The sequence below is a fragment of the Cervus elaphus genome, chromosome 22 (assembly GCF_910594005.1).
Source record: "Cervus elaphus chromosome 22, mCerEla1.1, whole genome shotgun sequence".
Taxonomy (NCBI): Eukaryota; Metazoa; Chordata; class Mammalia; order Artiodactyla; family Cervidae; genus Cervus; species Cervus elaphus.
In genome coordinates, this window is record NC_057836.1 from 18639429 (window position 1) to 18659895 (window position 20467).

The 20467-nt window shown below is 43.2% G+C and overlaps 2 protein-coding genes and 1 non-coding gene across 3 annotated transcripts; 2 read left to right on the plus strand and 1 right to left on the minus strand.

Annotated features, from left to right (window-relative positions):
• Window positions 1-426: 426 nt before the first annotated feature.
• Window positions 427-1733, plus strand: LOC122680247 (E3 ubiquitin-protein ligase RNF130-like). The gene has a single exon (XM_043881407.1). It carries the CDS (start codon window positions 578-580, stop codon window positions 1475-1477), a length of 900 nt encoding a protein of 299 aa, XP_043737342.1. The 5' UTR covers window positions 427-577; the 3' UTR covers window positions 1478-1733.
• A 1501-nt stretch (window positions 1734-3234) lies between these two features.
• TRNAE-UUC lies at window positions 3235-3307 on the plus strand. Its single transcript has one exon. It is a non-coding gene; the product is annotated as a tRNA-Glu (tRNA).
• Window positions 3308-4054: 747 nt separating this feature from the next.
• LOC122680789 (developmental pluripotency-associated protein 3) lies at window positions 4055-10340 on the minus strand. The gene is made up of 5 exons (XM_043882477.1): window positions 10262-10340; window positions 9311-9498; window positions 6842-7074; window positions 6403-6444; window positions 4055-4850 (listed from the first exon to the last, which is right to left on the minus strand). The coding sequence occupies exons 1-5, from the start codon at window positions 10294-10296 to the stop codon at window positions 4716-4718; spliced, it is 633 nt and encodes a 210-aa protein (XP_043738412.1). The 5' UTR covers window positions 10297-10340; the 3' UTR covers window positions 4055-4715.
• Between the last annotated feature and the right edge of the window lie 10127 nt (window positions 10341-20467).

A 20467-nucleotide genomic window follows, 5' to 3' on the forward strand; every position in this document is an offset into this window, starting at 1 on the left:
CACCAGCCTGTATGAAAATACATCATCAGTGTTCTGCTTGTAACTAAGGGGTGGGGGCAGCTGGGAGGTGGAGAGAAGGGAGGATAGGAACCAAACGACTGTCACCAGAATTTGAGGAGCTGACCAGGGTATTTCAGAGAACATCACTAATGTGCCGGACCTTTAAAATCTTTCATTAGGCTGCCGGGCGTTGAGTAGTTGGTGCTCCGGAGACCTTCTGTCGGGCGCATCTTCCCCGCCGGATGCGTCCTCACGAGGCGCCCCCACTCGGCGGGACCGGGCCAAGGGATGGAGTGGGCCCGCCGACACGGCCCTGGAGGGACCCAGAAGAGACGACCGCGCGAGCCCTGACCCGCCGTCCTCGCCGAAGCGCCCATGGGCGCGTCCCTGCGGGCGGGCCGTGGCTCTGAGGGTGGCGAGCGGCCGGGCCGCGGCGCCGAGGAGCGCTGAGCTCGTGCCCGGCCCCGCACAGGCCGCGCGCGTGCGCTCCAGCTGCAGGGCCGGCCGCGCCCGCCCCTCCTCTCGGCGCCGGCCCGGGAGCCCTGTAGGTCCACGAGCTGCAGCGGCCGGAGGGACGATGAGCGGCTCGGCGCCGGTGGGCCCGGTCCGGCTCGCCGCGTTCGCTCTGCTGACCAGCAGCCTGTGGCCGGCGCGGGCGGACAACGCGAGCCAGGAGTACTACACTGCGCTTATCAACGTGACGGTGCAGGAGCCCGGCCGCGGCGCCCCGCTTACATTCCGCATCGACCGCGGGCGCTACGGACTCGACTCGCCCAAGGCCGAGGTCCGCGGCCAGGTTCTGGCGCCGCTGCCTATCCGTGGAGTTGCTAATCATCTGGGCTGTGATCCTCAAACACGGTTCTTTGTCCCTCCTAACATCAAACAGTGGATTGCCTTGCTGCAGAGGGGAAATTGCACCTTTAAAGAGAAGATATCACGGGCTGCTTTCCACAATGCAGTTGCTGTCGTCATCTACAATAATAAATCCAAAGAGGAGCCAGTCACTATGACTCATCCAGGCACTGGAGATATTATTGCGGTCATGATTACAGAATTGAGAGGTAAAGATATTTTGAGTTATCTGGAGAAAAACATCTCTGTACAAATGACAATAGCTGTTGGAACTCGAATGCCGCCAAAGAACTTCAGCCGTGGTTCTCTAGTCTTCGTGTCAATAACCTTTATTGCTTTGATGATTATTTCTTCAGCCTGGCTTATATTCTGCTTCATTCAGAAGATCAGGTACATAAATGACAGGAACCAGCGTCGTCTTGGAGATGCAGCCAAGAAAGCCATCAGCAAATTGACAACCAGAACAGTGAAAAGGGGTGATAAGGAAACAGACCCAGACTTCCATCATTGTGCTGTCTGCATAGAAAGCTATAAACAGAATGATGTTGTCCGGATTCTGCCCTGCAAGTGCTTGCAGGGCACCAAGAAGCTGCAGAGCTGTGAAAACAACTCGCCTTCAATGTAGACGCCTCACCCCACCCCCAGCCATTGTTCTGATCACTCTAGCTTACAGTGTGTTGGGAAGTAGGAGAGTGGGAAGGCATTGTGTTTCAGTGTTACTGGTTTTGTTCCCTTTTATATTCTATACTTCCACATATCCGCAAGTATTTCTGTATCCCAAAGTATTTCTAATAGGAATAAAGGACTTTTCTGAAGTTCTGGAAAAATAAAATAAAATCTTTCGTTAGATTTGTCAAATTGTAACAAAGTGCTGTGTCTTTTTTCGAACTTTCAAACATAGAAAAACCTCTGTGTGCACTAGGGGTTATAATTATTTGGCTTTCAAACCACAGACAAGCTCTCCAAGGCTCCTTTTCAGGAGCTGAAGGTCAGCTCGCCTAAGTAGAATCTTCTAAATAAATCATGACTCATCAGACAATCAGCCCATCCATTTATACAGCTCCTATTGGGCATGGAAAGTGGTCTGGGAGAGCAAGTGTATGACCAGGGGGCATATTGTTAGGCTCTTCTCCAGTTACACTGTCTTCTCTAATAAAAGAAAGATAAGGGAAGAAAAAGATACTCAAAAATGCCTGTGTCTCAGATGTACAGAACAGACTTTTGGACTCTGTGAGAGAAGGCGAGGGTGGGATGTTTCGAGAGAACAGCATCGAAACATGTATGTTATCTAGGGTGAAACAGATCACCAGTCCAGGTTGGATGCATGAGACAAGTGCTCGGGCCTGGTGCAATGGGAAGACCCAGAGGGATCAGATGGAGAGGGAGGTGGGAGGGGGGATCGGGATGGGGAATACATGTGAATCCATGGCTGATTCATGTCAATATATGACAAAAACCACTACAGTATTGTAAAGTAATTAGCCTCCAATTAATAAAAATAAATGGAAAAAAAATGCCGGTGTCTGCTCACCAACCTGACACTATTAATAAGTAGGTAGGTTCTCTGAACCACTGCCTTTCTGAGAAAATTTGGAAAACTGGGTGTTAGCCTTTGGGGAAGATTTTCCTTAGATGCTGAAGAGGTTCAAAAACAGCTCTTCTTTATATTATTTATCAGTGTTGAAAAAAGAATTAGAATCCCATCCTTCCCATCCCATATGCCTAGCTCAACTCACACTCTGAACATTGGAGTTTGAGCAGAAAAGGTTTCTTACAGGACCAGGCAAGGATATGTGTGGTTTATGGTCTAAAAATCCCTGAGCAGAAGAAACAGATTTAAAAAAATTTTTTTTCTTTTTCTCTGTGCTGGATCTTCATTGCTGCGAGGGTTTTTCTCTAGTTACAGAGAGCACAGTCTGTCCATCATTACAGTGCTCGGACTTCTTTTGTTGTGGAGCACAGGCTCTAGAGCTTTCGGGCCTCAGTGGTTAAGGCCTTCCCTGGTGGCTCAGATGGTAATCTGTCTACAATGTAGAAGACCTGAGTTCGATCCCTGGGTCAGGAAGATCCCCTGGAGAACGGAATGGTAACCCACTCCAGTATTCTTACCTGGAGAATTCCATGGACAGAGGAGCCTAAAGAGCTACAGCCCATTGAATCCCAAAGAGTCAGATACAACTGAGCAAACACTTGCACTTTTCAGTAGTTGGCAGTTCAGGGCCCAGGCTCAGTAGCTGTGGCCCACAGGCTTAGTTGCTCTGAGGCATCTGGGATCTTCCTGGACCAAGAATCAAACCCGAGTCTCCTGCATTGGCAGGCAGATTCTTTACCACTGAGCCACCAGTGGAGCCCTGAGCATTTCTAGAAGCCAGGTGAGGGAGATCCCTGGCGGTCCAGTGGTTAAGACTCTACACTTTCATTGTGGAGGACCTGGGTTCAATCCTCAGTCAGGGAACTAAGATTCCATAAGCAAGGAGGTGCGGTCTGGAAAAAAAATGCCAGGTGAAGGAGAGCGGTCCCAGGCAGTGTTACAGGGATTAACATAATCAGGCTCCAGGGTCCCCCGGGCTCTGTGCTTGTGGTCATCCGGTAGTAACATCTTTCATTTGGTGCGAGGTTCTTTTATATCTGCAAAATAACTCAGGAAATGTGCATCAAATACTGTTGCCTAGGTACTTCAGAGAGGGACTAAATTAGAGGATTGTGGTGATGGGGAAGACTCTGGAGAGGCCCTTGGACTGCAAAGACATCCGACCAGTCAATCCTAAAGGAAATCATCCCTGGGTATTCACTGAAAAGACTGCTGCTGAAGCTGAAGCTCCAATACTCCAATACTTTGGCCGTCTGATGGGAGCTACTCTCTACTTTCTGTGTACATGTTTCTCACGGTGGTGGCCTCTCTTGTTCAGAACATGGGCTCTAGGGTGCGGGCTCTAGTAATTGTGGTTCCTGGGCTCTAGAGCACAGGGTCCATAGTATGCCACACAGGCTTTAGTTGCTCCAAGGTATGTAGGATCTTCCCGGACCAGGAATGAAACCCATGTACATTGTTCATCTGCATTGGCAGGTGGATGCTTTATCACTGAACCACCAGGGAAACACCCCTGATTCTTTAATATCTTTTTACAACACCAACTGGTTAACTTCTTCCAAGAGGATACTATGTACAAACACCTGTTTGTATGTATCCACCTGTTTTGTAACCTTAACTCAAATGTGTAAACTTTCTTCCCAACAGGACAGTATCACAAAATATTAGAATGCCAAAAAAAGAAAAAAAATTAGAATCCCAGATATATTTACATCCTGAGAATGTGATGGAGGTAAGTATTATTTATTTAATACATAGCTAGCAAAAACAAGTCTAAGATAAGAACACGGATTTATCTTAAAGTTACTCAAATAAGTCTGAAGTTTTATTAAGATCTTCTATAAACACATCTATTCGCTACTGAAAACTGAAACAGCACATCAGACATTTTTATTACTATTTAACACACTAATAAGGCTCTGGCCAAGCCAGCCAATGTTATCTTTACATTCCTTCCCAAGTTAATTTGTTTCAAATTCTTGATATTGAGTTTCATCTTATAGTGAACTTCAGGTTTAAGAAACAGGCAATACCTGAGACTTAGTAGTACTTCTTGGTGTCAGATTAAAGTGGAACTAGTGTATATTCAAATCATCTCAAATCCAAGCTACATATAGATTCCTCATAAGTTAACTGTATCAAGGTAGAAAAGAGATGCAAGTAAAAAATACAAACTTACAATATACATTATCAAAATATTGGTACAATTTTTCCCAAGCTGCTTCATAATGATCCTAAAGTTACCAGCAAGAAAACAGTACAAGAATAAGGTTTATGACTCATTTGATTCCATGGCATAATTACTGTATGTTGTGTTGTAATAATTCTCATAATTATCATCAGAAGGATTTCTCTTAAACTGGCAATAACTACAGGTACACTGGAATCTTCCCCTTCTTGATCGAATCTGGAAAAAAGAATGAGATGGATTAACTGGTTAATAATTTGAAATAATAAATTACTTCTACACCCAAGTGATATTAACAAACCACAAATGTAATATTGGCTATTAGAACAACCTTTGGAATACGGAACACTAAAAAAAGGTCAAAACCAAAAAACTCTGGGGGAAAAAACAAACTGAAATGGATGGCTGCTAAAGAATGCTAGATTTTCATTTTGTAATGGCCACTGATTGTCAATAAATATATTCCTGTACAACTCAGGAAACAGAGCCAATATTTTATAAAGATAAATGGAATAGAACTTTTCATTGTGAGTCACTGTCTTACACCTGTTAACTTTTTAATATTGTGTATCAACCATACTTCAATTTTAAAAAGGAAATATGTATATATGTGTGTGTGTGTGTGTATAGAAATACATATGCTTCAGTTCTCTGAAGTATTATGAACTATATCAGTCATGTCTAACTCTTTGTGACCCCATGGACTATAACCAGTCAAGCTCCTCTGTCCATGGGATTCTCTAGGCAAGAATACTAGAGTAGGTTGCCATTCCCTTCTCCAGGGGATCTTCCCAACCCAGGAATCAAAATCAGGTCAAGTTCAAGAATTGAATTCAGTTCTCTGAATGTCTTAAATATGAGATACTCAACCATTTGCTGGACACTCTGTGCACAGGTGTTCACCCTCTTCCTACCTGGTACAGAACATCATGTTTGTGACAGCAGGTTAAAAAGCATAAGCACCTGTGACACCAAGAGTGAAGCTGAATGGAAACCATAGACTTTAGGTGACGATTATAATGTGTCAGTGTCTGTTCACCATGCAGCACCCCAGGTGGCTCAGTGGTAAAGAATCTGCCTGCAATGTGGGAGACCTGGGTTCAGTCCCTGGGTTGGGAAGATGCTTTTGAGAAGGGAGTAGCAACCCACTCCAGTATTCTTGCCTGGGAAATTCCAAGGACAGAGGAGCCTGGCAAGCTACCGTCCATGGGGTTGCAAAAGAATCAGACACAACTGAGTGACTAAACAACAACAATGTAGGTTCACAACTGCAACAACTAGTAGATGTTGACCGCAGAGGGGGCTGAGAATGTGTGGGGTCAGTTAAGTAAATTTCTGCTCAATTGTGCTAGAGACCTAAAAGTGCTCTAAATATACATAAAAAGTATTATAGATATAGATATATAGGGCTTCCCAGGTGGTGCTAGTGGTAAAGAACCACCTGCCAATGCAGGAGACATAAGAGATGCAGGTTAGGGTTTGATCCCTGGGTCAGGAAGATCCCCTGGAGGAGAGCATGGCAACCCACTCCAGTATTCTTGCCTGGAGAATCCCATGGACAGAGGAGCCTGGTGGGCTACAGTCCATAGGGTCTCAAAGAGTTGGACATGACTGAAGTAACTTAGCATACATGCATATATTTTTAAAAACACAAATATGAATGGATTGACCCAGAGTTTCTGAAGAGTGAGATAATCCAAGCCAATTTGCCACTCTTCCTCCCCTGCAAACCATATGCCCACCCAACTGTATAGTAAGAATTTCTACTTACCTCAGTGTCCTTTTGCTGCTGTAGTTCTCTTTGAGAGTCAGACTTTGTGGGAAGAGAAAAAGACATATATTACAAGCTATCAAGCAAAATTCAGATTACTAGTGCCACACATCTAACCTAAGAGGAGTCAGAGACTCTTAAAACCCTAAGTGTCTTTCACACCTGCACTCATGAGTACAGTGGATGAGTGACTGCCGCTGCTCATCAATATTTGTATTATTTTTTTGTGGCTGAACCCCAGGGCTTTGAGGTGCCCCCCGGGGATAGGACCTGTACCTCCTGCAGTAGAGTTCGAACCCCTGGGAGTCCTAACCACTGGACCACCAGGTAATTCCACCACCACCACCACCACCCTCCCGCCAATATTTACATCTTGATATTTGTGAGTGCCCTTTTTTCCCTCCCCAGAGTGGCTCAGTGCTGCCTACCCAGAACTCACACGAGGAACTCCATTGGCATAGCGAAGTCTAAGAGATTCAATCAGCATTTTCATCCTGTATCTCCGCTCACTCAACACCGTTCTTACCCCTCTCCGCCTATTTGGTGTTTTCTCACTAAGTAACTGCCCGGTTGGTTGAGATGGGTATTCTGGTAGATACGGCAACTTGATACTAGGGTTGAGAGTCAAGTTACCAAGGTTCGTTGCTAACATTTCAGAGAGTTGAGTGGCAACTGAAAGAAAAAGAAAATTAAGATTGGTTAGGGCAAATTGCAATATCCAGAAGCCACTTAGCTCTCGCCCAAACTAGGTCTGCTCTTAAGCAGCTCACAACAGTGGACAATGGGAAGTTGCTCAGAGTGAAGACAGACCCTGGATACCATGGGTGGTTAACTAGCATGTGCATGCCCTTAAGCCTGGTGGAATCTACCACAATGGGAAACACTTTCTTCTCAAAACTTGTTTTCATGCTGTTTTGAGTAGTTCTGAGTGTTAAATGTTTTCCCATGGGGTCATATGTGTGTATGTAATTTATGTATGTGCACAGTCATATTTGACTCTTTGTGGCTCCATGGACTGTGGGCCCCATGGGATCCTCTGTCTATGGAATTTTCCAGGCAAGAATACTGGAGTTGGTTGCCATTTCCTATTTGAGAATATCTTCCTGATCCAGGGATCGAACCTGCATCTCTTGCTTCTCCTGCTTTGGAGGTACCTAAGTATGATTCCAATTGGAAAAACATGGAGCTAAAATCAGATATTGACAGTTTTTCCTTTTTTTTTTTTTCCAGTTTTTCCATTTTCATTTGTATGGATGATTTTTAATATGAATGTAGGGACATAAAGCATTAGTGCAAGTCAAAATGTCTCAGCGTGACAAGTTTCAACAATTCAGCTTTATAGCTGCTGCTGCTGCTAAGTCACTTCATTCGTGTCTGACTCTGTGCAACCCCACACCTATGCAATAGACAAAGAATCCCCAAATGTGATAATCTCTCTCCACCCTTAAGAACTAGTAAGTCAAAGGGGCTATCACCCATTCCAGTTATACCAGGCTTTATGCTGTTAAACACTCACTCTTGAGACTTCTCTGGTGGTACAGTGGCTACCGAAAATCTGGCTACCAGTCTTGGGGACACAGGTTCGATCCCTAGGCCAGGAAGATCCCACATGCCACAGAGCACCTAAACCTTTGTACCACAACTACCAAAGCAAATGTAACTAGAGGCCTGTGCTCTAGAGAAGCCACTGTAATGAGAAGTCCACACACCACAAGTAGAGAATTGCCCCCACTTACCACCACTAGAGAAAGCCTGAGTGCAGCAATCAAAAATAAATGTAAAATAATTTAAAACTATATTAAAGAGTCAGGATCCATTCAACTTACATGGACTTGTGCAAATGGAAATTAAGATTCCTGGTTGTGAAATTGTCAGGTACTAAGGCAAAGTCAAGAAAAGAGAGAGGCTGGCTATGTTATATAGATATTAGCTTCATTAACTTTTTCCCCCTTTGTATATACTGATTTCAAGATGCAGGGGAGGCAGAGGGTAGAATAGATGCCAGCAGGATCCACCCAGCTTCCTGGCTGCCCAGAGGGTGTTGGTTGACTCCCAAGCCATCTGCGCACCACTACCCTGCACCACCCATCCCCATCGGAAGTCAGGGTAAAGTGAAAGAAAGTGAAGTCGCTCAGTCGTGTCCAACTCTTTGCAACCCCATGGACTGTAGCCTACCAGGCTCCTCTGTCCATGGGATTTTCCAGGCAAGAATACTGGAGTGGGTTACTATTTCCTTCTCCAGGGGATCTTCAAGACCTAGGGATCAAACCTGGGCCTCCCATATTGCAGGCAGAGGCTTTACCCTCTGAGCCACCGTCAGGGTGGGAAAAGTTCAAATCCAGTGAGTGGGTCTGGGAGGCTCCCACACTGGGATCCTGTGAGGCTCCAAGGAGAGATTTTTAAAACTCGTGATTGGAATATAATGCTGGTGAAAATACTAATCGCTGGGACGTCTCTGGTGGTCCAGTGGTAAGACTCTGTGCTCTAAATGCAGGGGGCCCAGGTTCCATCTCTGATCAGGGAACTAGAGCCTACTTGCTACAGCTAAAGACTTGGTGCAACTAAATAAAATTTAAAAAAAAAAAAATGTTTTTTTTAAAGTACTGATCTCATAAGATGCTATTCGCCCTGGTCTAGGAGAACTCTGACTTCATTTTCAGATGTCCTTAGAAGATTGACAGATTCCTGAGCATAGAAAGCAAACAATACAGTTCCCACTTTTCTCCTGTTAATCTGGCATGTTTTTTTTTGTTTTGTTTTAATAGGAGGGCTCTACACTCCCTGGCCATCCTCTCCTCCAAAAAGATTTACTTAACTGCATTTCTCTGTAAAAGACTAAAGTCAGTAAAACAGAAAGAAAGGTAGGCTCTTAACCTTCCCTAACCAGCCCCCTCTCTCCCCAGCTCACCCTGCATTGCCTGGGAAGCATCCTCGATGGATGTTTTAAGAGACTCTAGGGTCCAGGTTGGGTTATCCTCTGATGAATCCATCGGAAGTCTAGTCACAGCTTGAAGCTCCTCCTTGACCTTTGGGTGCCAGTGGAAGGTGATGCTGTAGGCCCAAACTGCTCGAAAGAAGCCTGGAGGAACTATAGAGCTAAGAAAGGGGGGGGAAAAAACTCAGGCTGACTCACCAAGGTGAGAGAGTAACAGTCTACTTCCCGTTTCCTCTTAAAAAAGACAGATAAGCCAATCAGCCAGCCTATTTTAATGTAAATAACCAATGAGTAAAAGGATAAGGTGAATGGGCGTAATCCTATTAGGGGACTAATAGGAGAGGGTAATAATGCTTTCTGTCAAGTAGGGTGGAAATTTTATAAGGCGCCTCTGTGGTTGTGTCTTCCTGAGGTTGCCTGAAAAATCCATTTTTTTCAAACTCTGCTTGTAAAGATGGCTGCTGGTTCGTGAACTGGGCTTAAAGTGCTGAAGTTCAAGGAGGAGACGGCAGTTTCCCTCTGACTGTAAATTAACTCCCAATTAACAGCAAGTTTTCTTTGCCTGACTCATCTGAAACTTTTGGATGCTAGTAAGGGAAAAGAGGAAAAAGGGGTCTGTTAGAAGCAGTGTGAAATAGGTTGATATTTTATGAATGTGTATTTTGGATCTGTAATTTTAATTTCTTTTTTAGACTATCAATTCCATTGCCTCTTTTTGATTTCCGGAGCAGCTGAAATTAAATTTATAAATTGCTACCCTCCACCCCCCAAAATAAATTTGTATTGAATTCTGGCAAAGGGCCCTAACATTAATTGCTGACTGCGGGATAGAAGATCCCTGGCTACCCTACTGTTTGGTTATTCATCTCCTCTTCAGTATTCAACCTCCCCATCCCCACATAGCAGGAAACTATGAAGAAATACCAAAAACAGTCTTGTTTGTCTTTAGCAAAAAGCATAAGTTGTCATTTGGGTCAATGACTGCATTTGTAGGGGTAGCCATAGATGGGTGTCAGGTCACAACACTTTATTTAAATGGTTCTCAAAGGCGTGCCCTGTAGACAGGCAACATTAGAGGCACCTGGTGACTTGTTAGTTATGATTAGAAATGGTTGAGCTCCAACCCAGACCTACTGAATCAAAGACGGGCCCAGTGTGCGTGCGTGCTAAGTTGCCTCAGTCCTGTCCGACTCTGTGCGACCCCATGGACTATAGCCCCACCAGGCTCCTCTGTCCATGGGATGCTCCAGGCAAGTATACTGGAGTGGGTTGCCATTCCCTTCTCCAGGTCTTCCTGATCCAAGAATCGAGCCAGGGTCTCTTATGTCTCCTGCATTGGCAGGCACGTTCTTTACCACTAGCACCACTTGGAAAGCCCTTGGGACCCAGCAGTTCTTGTTTTAACAAGCATGCCCCTCCCCACATGATTCCATCTGTGCTCAAATGGTAGTGGCTTCTCGGTGCTCCCAAGGGCAAGTTCTACTCCTGTGGTTCTGCTCTCAGCTGTATCCCCTTTGGGACAGATGACCGCTCCTACAGCGGTCTCAGAGAGCCCTTGAAGAAGTGAGGGCAAAAATCAGATTGCAGGAGTTTTAAGATTAAGACGTGAGTTGATGAAAAAGGGCCTACATAGATGCTCACTCAAGAAATCCAAGTTTAAGAGAAGGGTGTTGTTGTTCAGTTGCTAAGTTGTGTCTGATTCTTTGTGACCCCTGTGGACTGCAGCACCCCAGGCTTCCCTGTCCTTCACTATCTCCCAGACTTTGCTCAAACTCATGTCCAGCTTATCCTCTGTCACCTCCTTCTCCTCCTGCCCTCAACCTTTCCCAGAAAGTTGAGACATTGCTATACTTAAAAATGGATAACCAACAAGGACCTACTATATAGCACAGGGGACTCGCTCTGTGTTATGTAGCAGCCTGGCTGGGAGGGAGTTTTGGGGAGAACGGACACATATACATGTATGGCTGATTCGCTCTGCTGTCCCCCTGGAACTGTCACAACATGTGTTAATTGACTATACTCCAACATGAAATAAAAAGTTAAAAACAAAAAACCAGTTGGGAGAACCAGGGCTGGAGAGAAGTATGGGACATAGATGATGGTAGAGTTTTGCTTTTTTATTTTTTATTTTTCTTTGGGTTTTTTTTTTTTTTTTTTTTTGCTTTTTTGGGTTTTGCTTTTTTAAACTTGACAGAAATTGAGTCCCAAGCAACAGAAGATAAAAATACTGATAGGCGCATTCAGAAAATGCACATCCTAAATATGCATACAATGACTGGATAAAAACTTGTAAAAATTGTAATACCCTTTTAGCTGCCTTTTATTAGTTAACATCTTTATAGTATGGTAGATGAGATAAAAAGCCAAATGAAATGAAGCAACTAGAAAAAAGACTATAAAAGAACTCATAATGAAAACTACCACTGATTTCTCCAGAGATAAAAAAAATCATATTATACCTTTTTTTTTCCCTAGGAAGACATAATATTTTTTGAAACAAACAAAATGTTCCTTTAATAAAGGAAAATTCAAGAGGGCAAAATAAAATAAAATAATCATCTGGAATTTAGAAGTTTGATATCTGAAACATGAAGGGAAGGGTTTGAAGATAATTCAAAGCTATCCCCTTCTAGTAAGTAAAGCAAAACCACAAGCAGATGTAAAATGCTGATAGAAGAGAAAATGTTAAAAAGTGAGATTTTAAGATCAGGAAATATGATGGCTTCAGATCCTTCAACACCACCAGATGCTAGAAGATAATAGAACCATATCTTTCAAATTCTGAAGGAAAATGATTTCCAACGTAGAATCCTGTTTTCAGCCAAGTTATTGGCTGAATTAATGAATACTTGTTCACACTCGAGCAAATGTGGAATTAAAGAATCCGCCTGCAATGCAAGAGCTGCAGAAGACCCAGGTTCGATCCCTGAATCGGGAAGATCCCCTGGAGGAGGTCTTGGCAACTCACTCCAGCGTTCTTGCCTGGAGAATCCCACGGACTGAGGCACCTGGCGGGCTACAGTCCATGGGGTCACCAAGAGTCGGACACGACTTAGTGACTGAGCTCACAAATTAGTAGTTAAGATTCTGCACTTCCACTGCAGAGGCACTGGTTTGGTTCCTGGTCTAGGAACTAAGATCAGGCTTGGTGCGGCAAAAAAGAAAAGTCAGGGATGGGAGAAAGGAACAAAATACAAGTATATTTATTTATTTTAGAATATCTTTTATTTATTCATTTGGCTGCACAGGTCTTAGTTGCAGTTTGTGAATGCTTAGTGCTTAGTTGCTGCATGTGGGATCTAGTTCCCTGACCAGGGATGGAACCCAGCACTCTGCATTGGGAGTCTTAGCCACTGGATCACCAGGGAAGTCCTAAAATACAAGTTTAAAACTTCAGCTAAATTTAGAAGTTGTCTCAAGTTCTCACTAACCTCTATGAGAATGACTTTCTTTTTCTTTTATTTTTTTTGAGAATGACTTTCTAACCAAATTTATCCTTTAGAAATGTTTAACCCTGAAAAGGCTTAATCTGCCAGAGGCTGGAGGAGGGGTGAAGATCCTGGACAGTACTTTTTAAAAATCCTAACCAGCTGAGAGGATGGAAACTGATGAAACAGAATCTGGGCTCCACTTTCTCTCTTATCTATTAGGCCCACCTTTTTTCTACAGTTGAATGATTTTTTTTTTTCCCACTTAACTGTGTAGCCTGGTTTCTGGAGGAGTAGAGAGCCACAGGCAAAAGAACCATTTTGCCCTCAGGGAACAGACAACAAATGGTGGATCCAAAATACAGGGTGGGGTAGAGAAAGGTATTCCAAAGGGAGGTGTGGCTTAGTAAGGAAGAGAGGAGGGTCACAGTTGGGGAAAACACTCCCAAACAAAGGTCCTGCCTGCGAAGTTGCTTCAGTCTTGGCCGATCCATTGACTGTAGTCCTGTAAGCTCCTCTCTCCATGGAATTCTCCAGGCAAGAATACTGGAACAGGTAGCCATTTCCTTCTCAGGGGATCTTCCTGACTCAGGGATGGAACCTGAGTCTCCTGCACTAAAAGCAGATTCTTTACCATATGATCCACCAGGGAAGCCCAGCAGCTATTTGGTCCTGTGTAAAGTGAAGTGTCCATTGAGACCTGTGGGCCATGTCAAGTGGGCCTTGATAGTTGATCCTGTCAAAAACTTCCATGCTGTGAGCATATGCCTGGGTTCAAATAACCTATAACTTTTATTTATACTTTAAGGTTTTCTGGATTAATATCATGTTTTATTAGTCCAGTAATTGTGGTGTGTTTGTATGTGTGTGTGTGAAGGTCACTCAGTTGTGTCCAACTCATTGAAACCCCATGGACTATACAGTCCATGGAATTCTTTAGGCCAGAATACTGGGGTGGGTAGCCTTTCCCTTCTCCAGGGGATCTTCCCAACCTAGGGATGGAACCCAGATCTCCTGCATTACAGGCTGATTCTTTACCAACTGAGCTATCAAGGAAGCCCAATTGTGTGTAACTTATTGCAATAATAATAACGCTTCTGGCCTTGGTAACCTAGCTGGTAGTGGCATAGGGGGATAGGTAGTTGGGTAGGTATTCAAATCTTGCAGAAGAGTGGGATTTTTAAAAAATTTTATTTATTTATTTGTCTTTGTTGCTTTGCACAAGTTCCTCATTGCGTTGGCTCCTCTTGTTGCAGAGCACCGTCTCTAAGCTCCTGGACTTCAGTTATTACTGTACACAGGCTCAGGAGCTGCAGCTCGAGGGCTCTAGAGCGCAGGCTCAGTGATTGTGGCACACAGGCTTAGTTGCTCCGTGGCGTGTGGAGTCTTCCTGGACTAGGGGTCAAAACCATTGGCAGGAGGATTCTTATCCACTGCAATACAAGGGAAATCTGAGAAGAGTGGGGTTTATATTAACTACGAGTACCAAGGAAGAGTCCTAAATTAGAGAAATGCACAGAGGGTGAAAACTCAAGGATGGGATCTCAAGATGTATGGTGCATGGCTGGGCATTTGGCTGGATGTGGGTCATTCAATAAGGGCAGAATTTGAAAGGAGAGTTTGGGGTTCCTGGTGGCTCAGATGGTAAAGCGTCTGCCCACAATGCGGGAAACCTGGGTTCGATCCCTAGGTTGGGAAGATCCCTTGGAGAAGGAAATGGCAACCCACTCCAGTACTCTTGCCTAGAAAATTCCATGGATGGAGGAGCCTAGTGGGCTACAGTCCATGGGGTCGCAAAGAGTCGGACGCAACTGAGCAACTTCACTTTCTTTCTTTGAAAGGAGGAGCTTGGTGCTGCTGCTGAGTAAAACAGTGGCAGAGGCATTCATGTAGACATTTTACAGCACAGCTCATAAGTTTGGGAGGAATAAGAATGGATGTGGCTCTTCTACCACAAAGAGTTAAGGTGTAATAGCTGCCATGAGGGGAATGCTGGACATCTAAGTAACTCCCCTGCAATTATCTCATTGCTCAGGGTTAATGGGCCACGTTTCCCTGAGGTCCTATGGAGGTAGGATGGCAAATGACAACAAGGGTCTGCCACAGTGTAGAGGTTGTAGTATGTGTGGTTCCCACACTTACCTACCAGTAGGTGTGGACAACAGTAGGGATGGGAGAGGGAGTCTGTGTACCATATGGGTGCGTGCCTGTGTGTGCGTGCTCAGTTGCTTCAGCCGTATCTGACTCTTTTCGACCCTGTGGACTGTAGCCCTCCAGGCTCCTCTGTCCATGTGAATCTCCAGGCAAGAATACTGGAGTGGGTTGCCATGCCCTCCTCCAGGGAATCTTCCCAACCCAGGGATCAAACCCACATCTCTTAACGTCTCCTCCATTGGCAGGCACATTCTTTACCACTAGCATCACCTGGGAAGCCCAAAGCAAAGTTGGTGCATCATAACATCTATTTAATTTTTCACTTATGTTGATGTTGTTTAGTCAATAAGTTGTGTCCGACTCTTCTGTGACTCCAAGGACTGTAGCCTGCCAGGCTCCTTTGTCCATGGGATTTCCTAGGTAAGAATATTGGAGTGGGTAGCCATTTCCTTCTCCAGGGGATCTTCCCAACCCAGGAACAGAACTGAATAGAATCTCTGGCATTGGCATGTGGGTTCTTTACCACTGAGCCACCTGGGAAGCCCATATATTTCATGTGTGTGTGTGTGTTTCTGTGTGTGCTCAGTCATGTCCAACTCTTTGTGATCACATGCCAGGCTTCTCTGTCTGTGGGATTTTCCAGGCAAGAATATTGGAGTGGGTTGCCATTTTCCACTCATCCAAGTCTTGGGTCTCCTACATTGGCAGGCAGATTCTTTTCCACTGCACCACCTGGGAAGCCCTTCATATATTTTAAAGAGTAAAGAGTCCATCTGCAATACAGGAGACCCGGGTTGGATCCCTGGGCAAAGAAGGTCCCCTGGAGAAGGGCATGGCAACTCAGTCCAGTATTCTTGCCTGGAGAATTCCAAGGACAGAAGAGCCTGGTAGGCTACAATCCAAGGGGTTGCATAGAGTCAGACATGACTAACACTTTCACTTCACTTTTCACCTGGGAAGCCCTTCATATATTTCAAGCTCATATATAAAAAGTCAAAATATTAAAAAAGAGTGAGTACACTAGTGTTCAAGTTTGTTTTGATTTTTGTTCCTTTTCCCTCTCCCTTAAAACTTGTTAATACTGCCTCTAGTTTTGAAACAGTAAAGATAAACTTGGAGTTCCTAAATCCCAAAAGTGGTCAAAAAAGCTAATCCTAAGAGTAAAGGTCATGACCAACATCTTTTCTATTGTCTTCTGATCCTCTAGGCAAGAATGCAAGAACTTTTAAGGATTTGTTATCCTCATTATCTAAAAATGCAAGAAAGGAGAAACATTGTTATCCCAGGCAGTAAAAATGACCCCTCCAGTCCTTATCAACTGCAAATTTATAGCCTTGGAAGAATAGAGAACTATTTCTTGTTTTCTTTGCTTGAGGCTCAGACATTAAAGGCAGTCTTAGATCAGATAGACAATTTAGACATTTAAGCATTAATATTTTATTTTCTTTGCCTTTGGAGAAACCAGAAAGCTCCACAAATGTGTTATCCAGAAGATAAATTATTCACAAACATTTATTTAAAGTTTAAATTGCCAATTGAGAATGTGTTTCTTAATCATAATTTACAAAATATTGACTATAAAGTTTTATAAGCTATATTTTCTTTCACCTAATTTTAATTTACAAAGTTATTCAACTGTTTAAAACGTTTTTTTAAATCTGCCTGCCATTGCAAGAGACAGAGGTTCAATCCTGGTAGCACCTGTGCTCCACAACAAGAGAAACTCACACACCACAATTAGAGAGTAGCCCCCACTCACTATATATGTGTTAGTCACTCAGCTGTGTCCGACTCTTTGCGACCCCATGGACTGTAGCCCACCAGACTCCTCTGCCCATGAAATTCTCCAGGCAAGAATACTGCAGTGGGTTGCCATTTCCTTCTCCAGGGGATCTTCCCAACCCAGGGTCTCCCAAGTTGCAGGCAGATTCTTTACCATCTGAGCCACTAGGGAAGTCCCCCACTCACTGCAACATGAGAAAGGCCATGGGCAGCAATGAAAAGACCCAGCGAAGCAAAAATATGAATATATTAAATAAATTTTTTTTAAAAAGTACTTGGATAAGTGCCCAAAGATTTACCTGTTTCTTTATTCAACAAATGCATGTGTGCTAAGTTGCTTCAGTCATGTTGGACTCTGTGTGACCCTAATGGACTGTAGTCTACCAGCCTCCTCTGTCCATGAGATTTTCCAGGCAAGAATGCTGGAGTGGGTTGCCATTTCCTTCTCCAGGAGATCTTCCCAACCCAGGGATTGAACGCCTGTCTCTTACATCTCCTGCACTGGTAGGAGGGTTCTTTACCCCTAGTGCCACCTGGCAAGCCCAGTGTCTATTATTTGTGTATTGACTGTCTTACCCCAGTAGAATGTAAGTTTGAGATCAAGGATTTTTATATGTTCACTTATATATCTCAAATGCTTGGGTCCCTGGTGGCTCAAATGGTATAGAATCTGCCTCCAGTATAGGAGACCTGGGTTCAACCCCTGGGTGGGGAAGATCCCCTGAAGGGAATGGCAACCCACTCCAGTGTTCATGCCTGGAGAATCCCATGGACTAGAAGAATCTGGAGAGCTACAGTCCATGGGGTCACAGAGTCAGACACAATTAAGCGACTAACCCTTTCATCTCAAATGCTTAAGACAGTACCTGCACAAATATTTATTCAATAGATGAATGAAGTTATTAATGTGTTAGAAGATATATGCTATGGACAACATAGAATAGAGTAAAAGAGACTGCAAGCTGGGGAACAAGTTAGAAATTACAAGACAATGATAGGGACTTCCCTGGTGGTCCAGTGGTTAAGAATCCTCCTTCCAGTGGAGGGGAATGTGCAACTAAACAATAGGCAACAAGAGGGATTACAGTCAAAAGGTCTTTTAATTCTTCCTCAATTTAAATCTTAATGAGGTGTCTCTTTGGCACAACTGGTTAGCACTTTCTTCTGTTAACAGAAAGGTTGGTGGTTCGAGCCCACCCAGTGATTCATCTTTCCCACTTCAGGTTGCAGAGGATTTTATGTTCTCTGGACTTCCCTTGTGGTCCAGCTGTTAAGATGCCACACTTCCCCTGCAGGTGGCGTGCGTTCCATCCCTAATCAGTGAACTAGGTTCCCATATGCCTCAAGCCCCCAAAATGAGAAAAAAATTAACAGATGAATAATCCAAGTGGAAAATGGACAAAAATATTTCCAAAAGAAGTTCAAATATCCGAGAAGCATATGAAAAATTGTGAATTATGTTAAAAGTTGAGTATATTAAATAGAAACAATTAGGCATTTCTCCCCAATGGGTTAGGAACCACAAAACCAATACTGGAGAGGCATTATCATTGTATTGAGGAAAAATCCACTGAGGAAAAATGGTTCTTAGTGTCATGTTAGAGGGCTCTGTAATGAGTGCTGTATTATTTGAGAATATTGACTTGTGTCATATTACAAAATAAAAGCATACAGAACAGCTTATGCATGGTGTAGGGGAGGAAAAAAAGTTTTTCTTGAACCTCTTATTGTCCCTGGCTGGGTCTTAAACTGACAAAGACAGATTAACAGGAGAAAAGCACACAAATTTATACCAAAACCTTTCATGTGAGGGACTGCCCTGGCTAGTGGTTAAAACTCCAAGCTTCCATTGCAGGGGACTGAATTTAATCCCTAGTCGGGGAACTAAGATCTCTTAAGCCATGCAGCATGGTCAAAGGAAAAAAAAAAAATCTAAATGTCAGCTGATAATTGCTACCTTATTTAGTAGCTGCTGGTCTTGCAAAAATAAAATACTTCAAACTAAAAGGAATCACAATGTATGGAGAGAGTAATATACTAAGAGCAGAGCTGTCTCTCAGAAGTTCTATCAGAAACAATTTGAATGGTGTGGACACAGACTATGCTACAGCAGGATCTTGCTGCTGATAACAAATAGTGGTGGCTGATAAAACTCAAAAGGTTGTCTTTAATAATTGACACACATAGACACACAAAACCCCTTGAAAATGGTGATAAAATTTGATAAATTCTGATAGAGTTTCACAACTCTTTAACTTAGGGTTACACGGTGCTAACATGATATCTTCCAGTGGTATTATTATTCAACTCTTTTCCAGACAGGTAAATAGATAAAATAATATTAGATGATTTGATGGGTAACATCTTAGTTAAAATTAATGAAAAACATCTGAGATTTTAAAAAAATTTGTTTACATCCAGGATCAAAATCACTTAATTACTTACCCTTGCACTATGGTTTGACATGTTATTTGTGGAAAGCAACTCTGGTGTAACCAAGAACCCCTTTTGCTCTCTGAAGATGGATTTGAGAATGTGACTTTGAAGGCTAAAACTAGTAACCTGAATGTGGAACACTGAATAACTACCCCCTATAGGCGTCCATATCCTAAATCCCAAAACCTGTGAATAGGTTATCTTATATGCCAAAGGAAACTTACCAATATGATTAAGTCAGGGATCTTGAGACGGGAAGATAATCCTATATTGAAGTGCTGTAATCACAAAAGTCCTTACAGGTGGTAGAGGAGATCAGAGTGAGAGCTATCTGAGGGTGTTACTCTGCTGGCTTTGAAAATGGGGAAAGAGATCACTGGCCAAGGAATGTAGACATGCTCTAGAAGCTGAAGAAGGCAAAGAAACAGATTCTTCTCTTGAGCTTCCAGAAAGAACACAGCTCCAAGCTATCCATTTTTTTTTTTTTTTTGGCCATTTGGCTTGTGACCTGACCAGGGATTGAACCCAAGCCCCCTGCGCTGAAACTGTGGAGTCTTAATCACTGGACCTCCAGAGAAGTCCCCACATAGCTTTAAGTTATACCTTGATTTTAACCCATTAAAACCAATTTTGGACTTCTAACCTCTAGAACTGAAAGATAATAATTTCTGTTGTTTTAACCTACTAAATTTCCAGTAAATTTTTTTTTTGTAATTTCCAGTAAATTTTATAGCAGCAATAGGAAACTAATATGCTGAGTCAAATAAATAATTTAGAATATTGCTTTTCAACCTGTCTATGGTGAAGGTTCAGCTTGTTTTATTTATTTATTTATTTTTAATTGATTTGGCTCTGTCAAGTCTTAGCTGCAGTGCCAGAGCTTATGTGGCATCTTCCTGGACCAGGGATTGAAGCCAGATCCCCTGCATTGCAAGGCAGATTCTTTACCAATGAGCTGCCAGGGAAGTCCCAGCTTGTTGTTTTAATCTTGAATCATGGATCAAAATACCTATAAGATATAATTGAAAATTTACTAGAAATTAATAACTTAAAACACAAAATTAAACAGCATTTAAAAAATAATAGATTAATCTGACATAACAATAATTTGTCAAATTGCTCTAAACATTCTTTAACACTTGCTTTCGTTTTCGGAGCTGTTGTCCACAAGTAACAATTTGCAGATGAATAGGACCTAGGCCCACACTGTGAGCAGCTTTGTTTCAGGAGACTATAATACTGAGTGGTGTCGGTTTGTGGTGACAGTGCCTAGAGATCTCAGCAGAACATCTAAACCTCAATTTGTGATCATCACATAGGAGGTACA

What these genes read in the sequence shown, in the direction of transcription:
- LOC122680789 (XM_043882477.1), bottom strand. Translation starts at nt 10,296, where the DNA reads ATGCTTTTTGCTAAAGACAAACAAGACTGTTTTTG. An exon ending in GACAAACAAGACTGTTTTTG is followed by an intron (nt 9,499 to 10,261) that starts GTATTTCTTCAT and finishes CCCCTTTCTTAG; the next exon opens with CTCTATAGTTCCTCCAGGCT. An exon ending in TGCTTCCCAGGCAATGCAGG is followed by an intron (nt 7,075 to 9,310) that starts GTGAGCTGGGGA and finishes TTTTTCTTTCAG; the next exon opens with TTGCCACTCAACTCTCTGAA.
- LOC122680247 (XM_043881407.1), top strand. Translation starts at nt 578, where the DNA reads ATGAGCGGCTCGGCGCCGGTGGGCCCGGTCCGGCTCGCCGCGTTCGCT.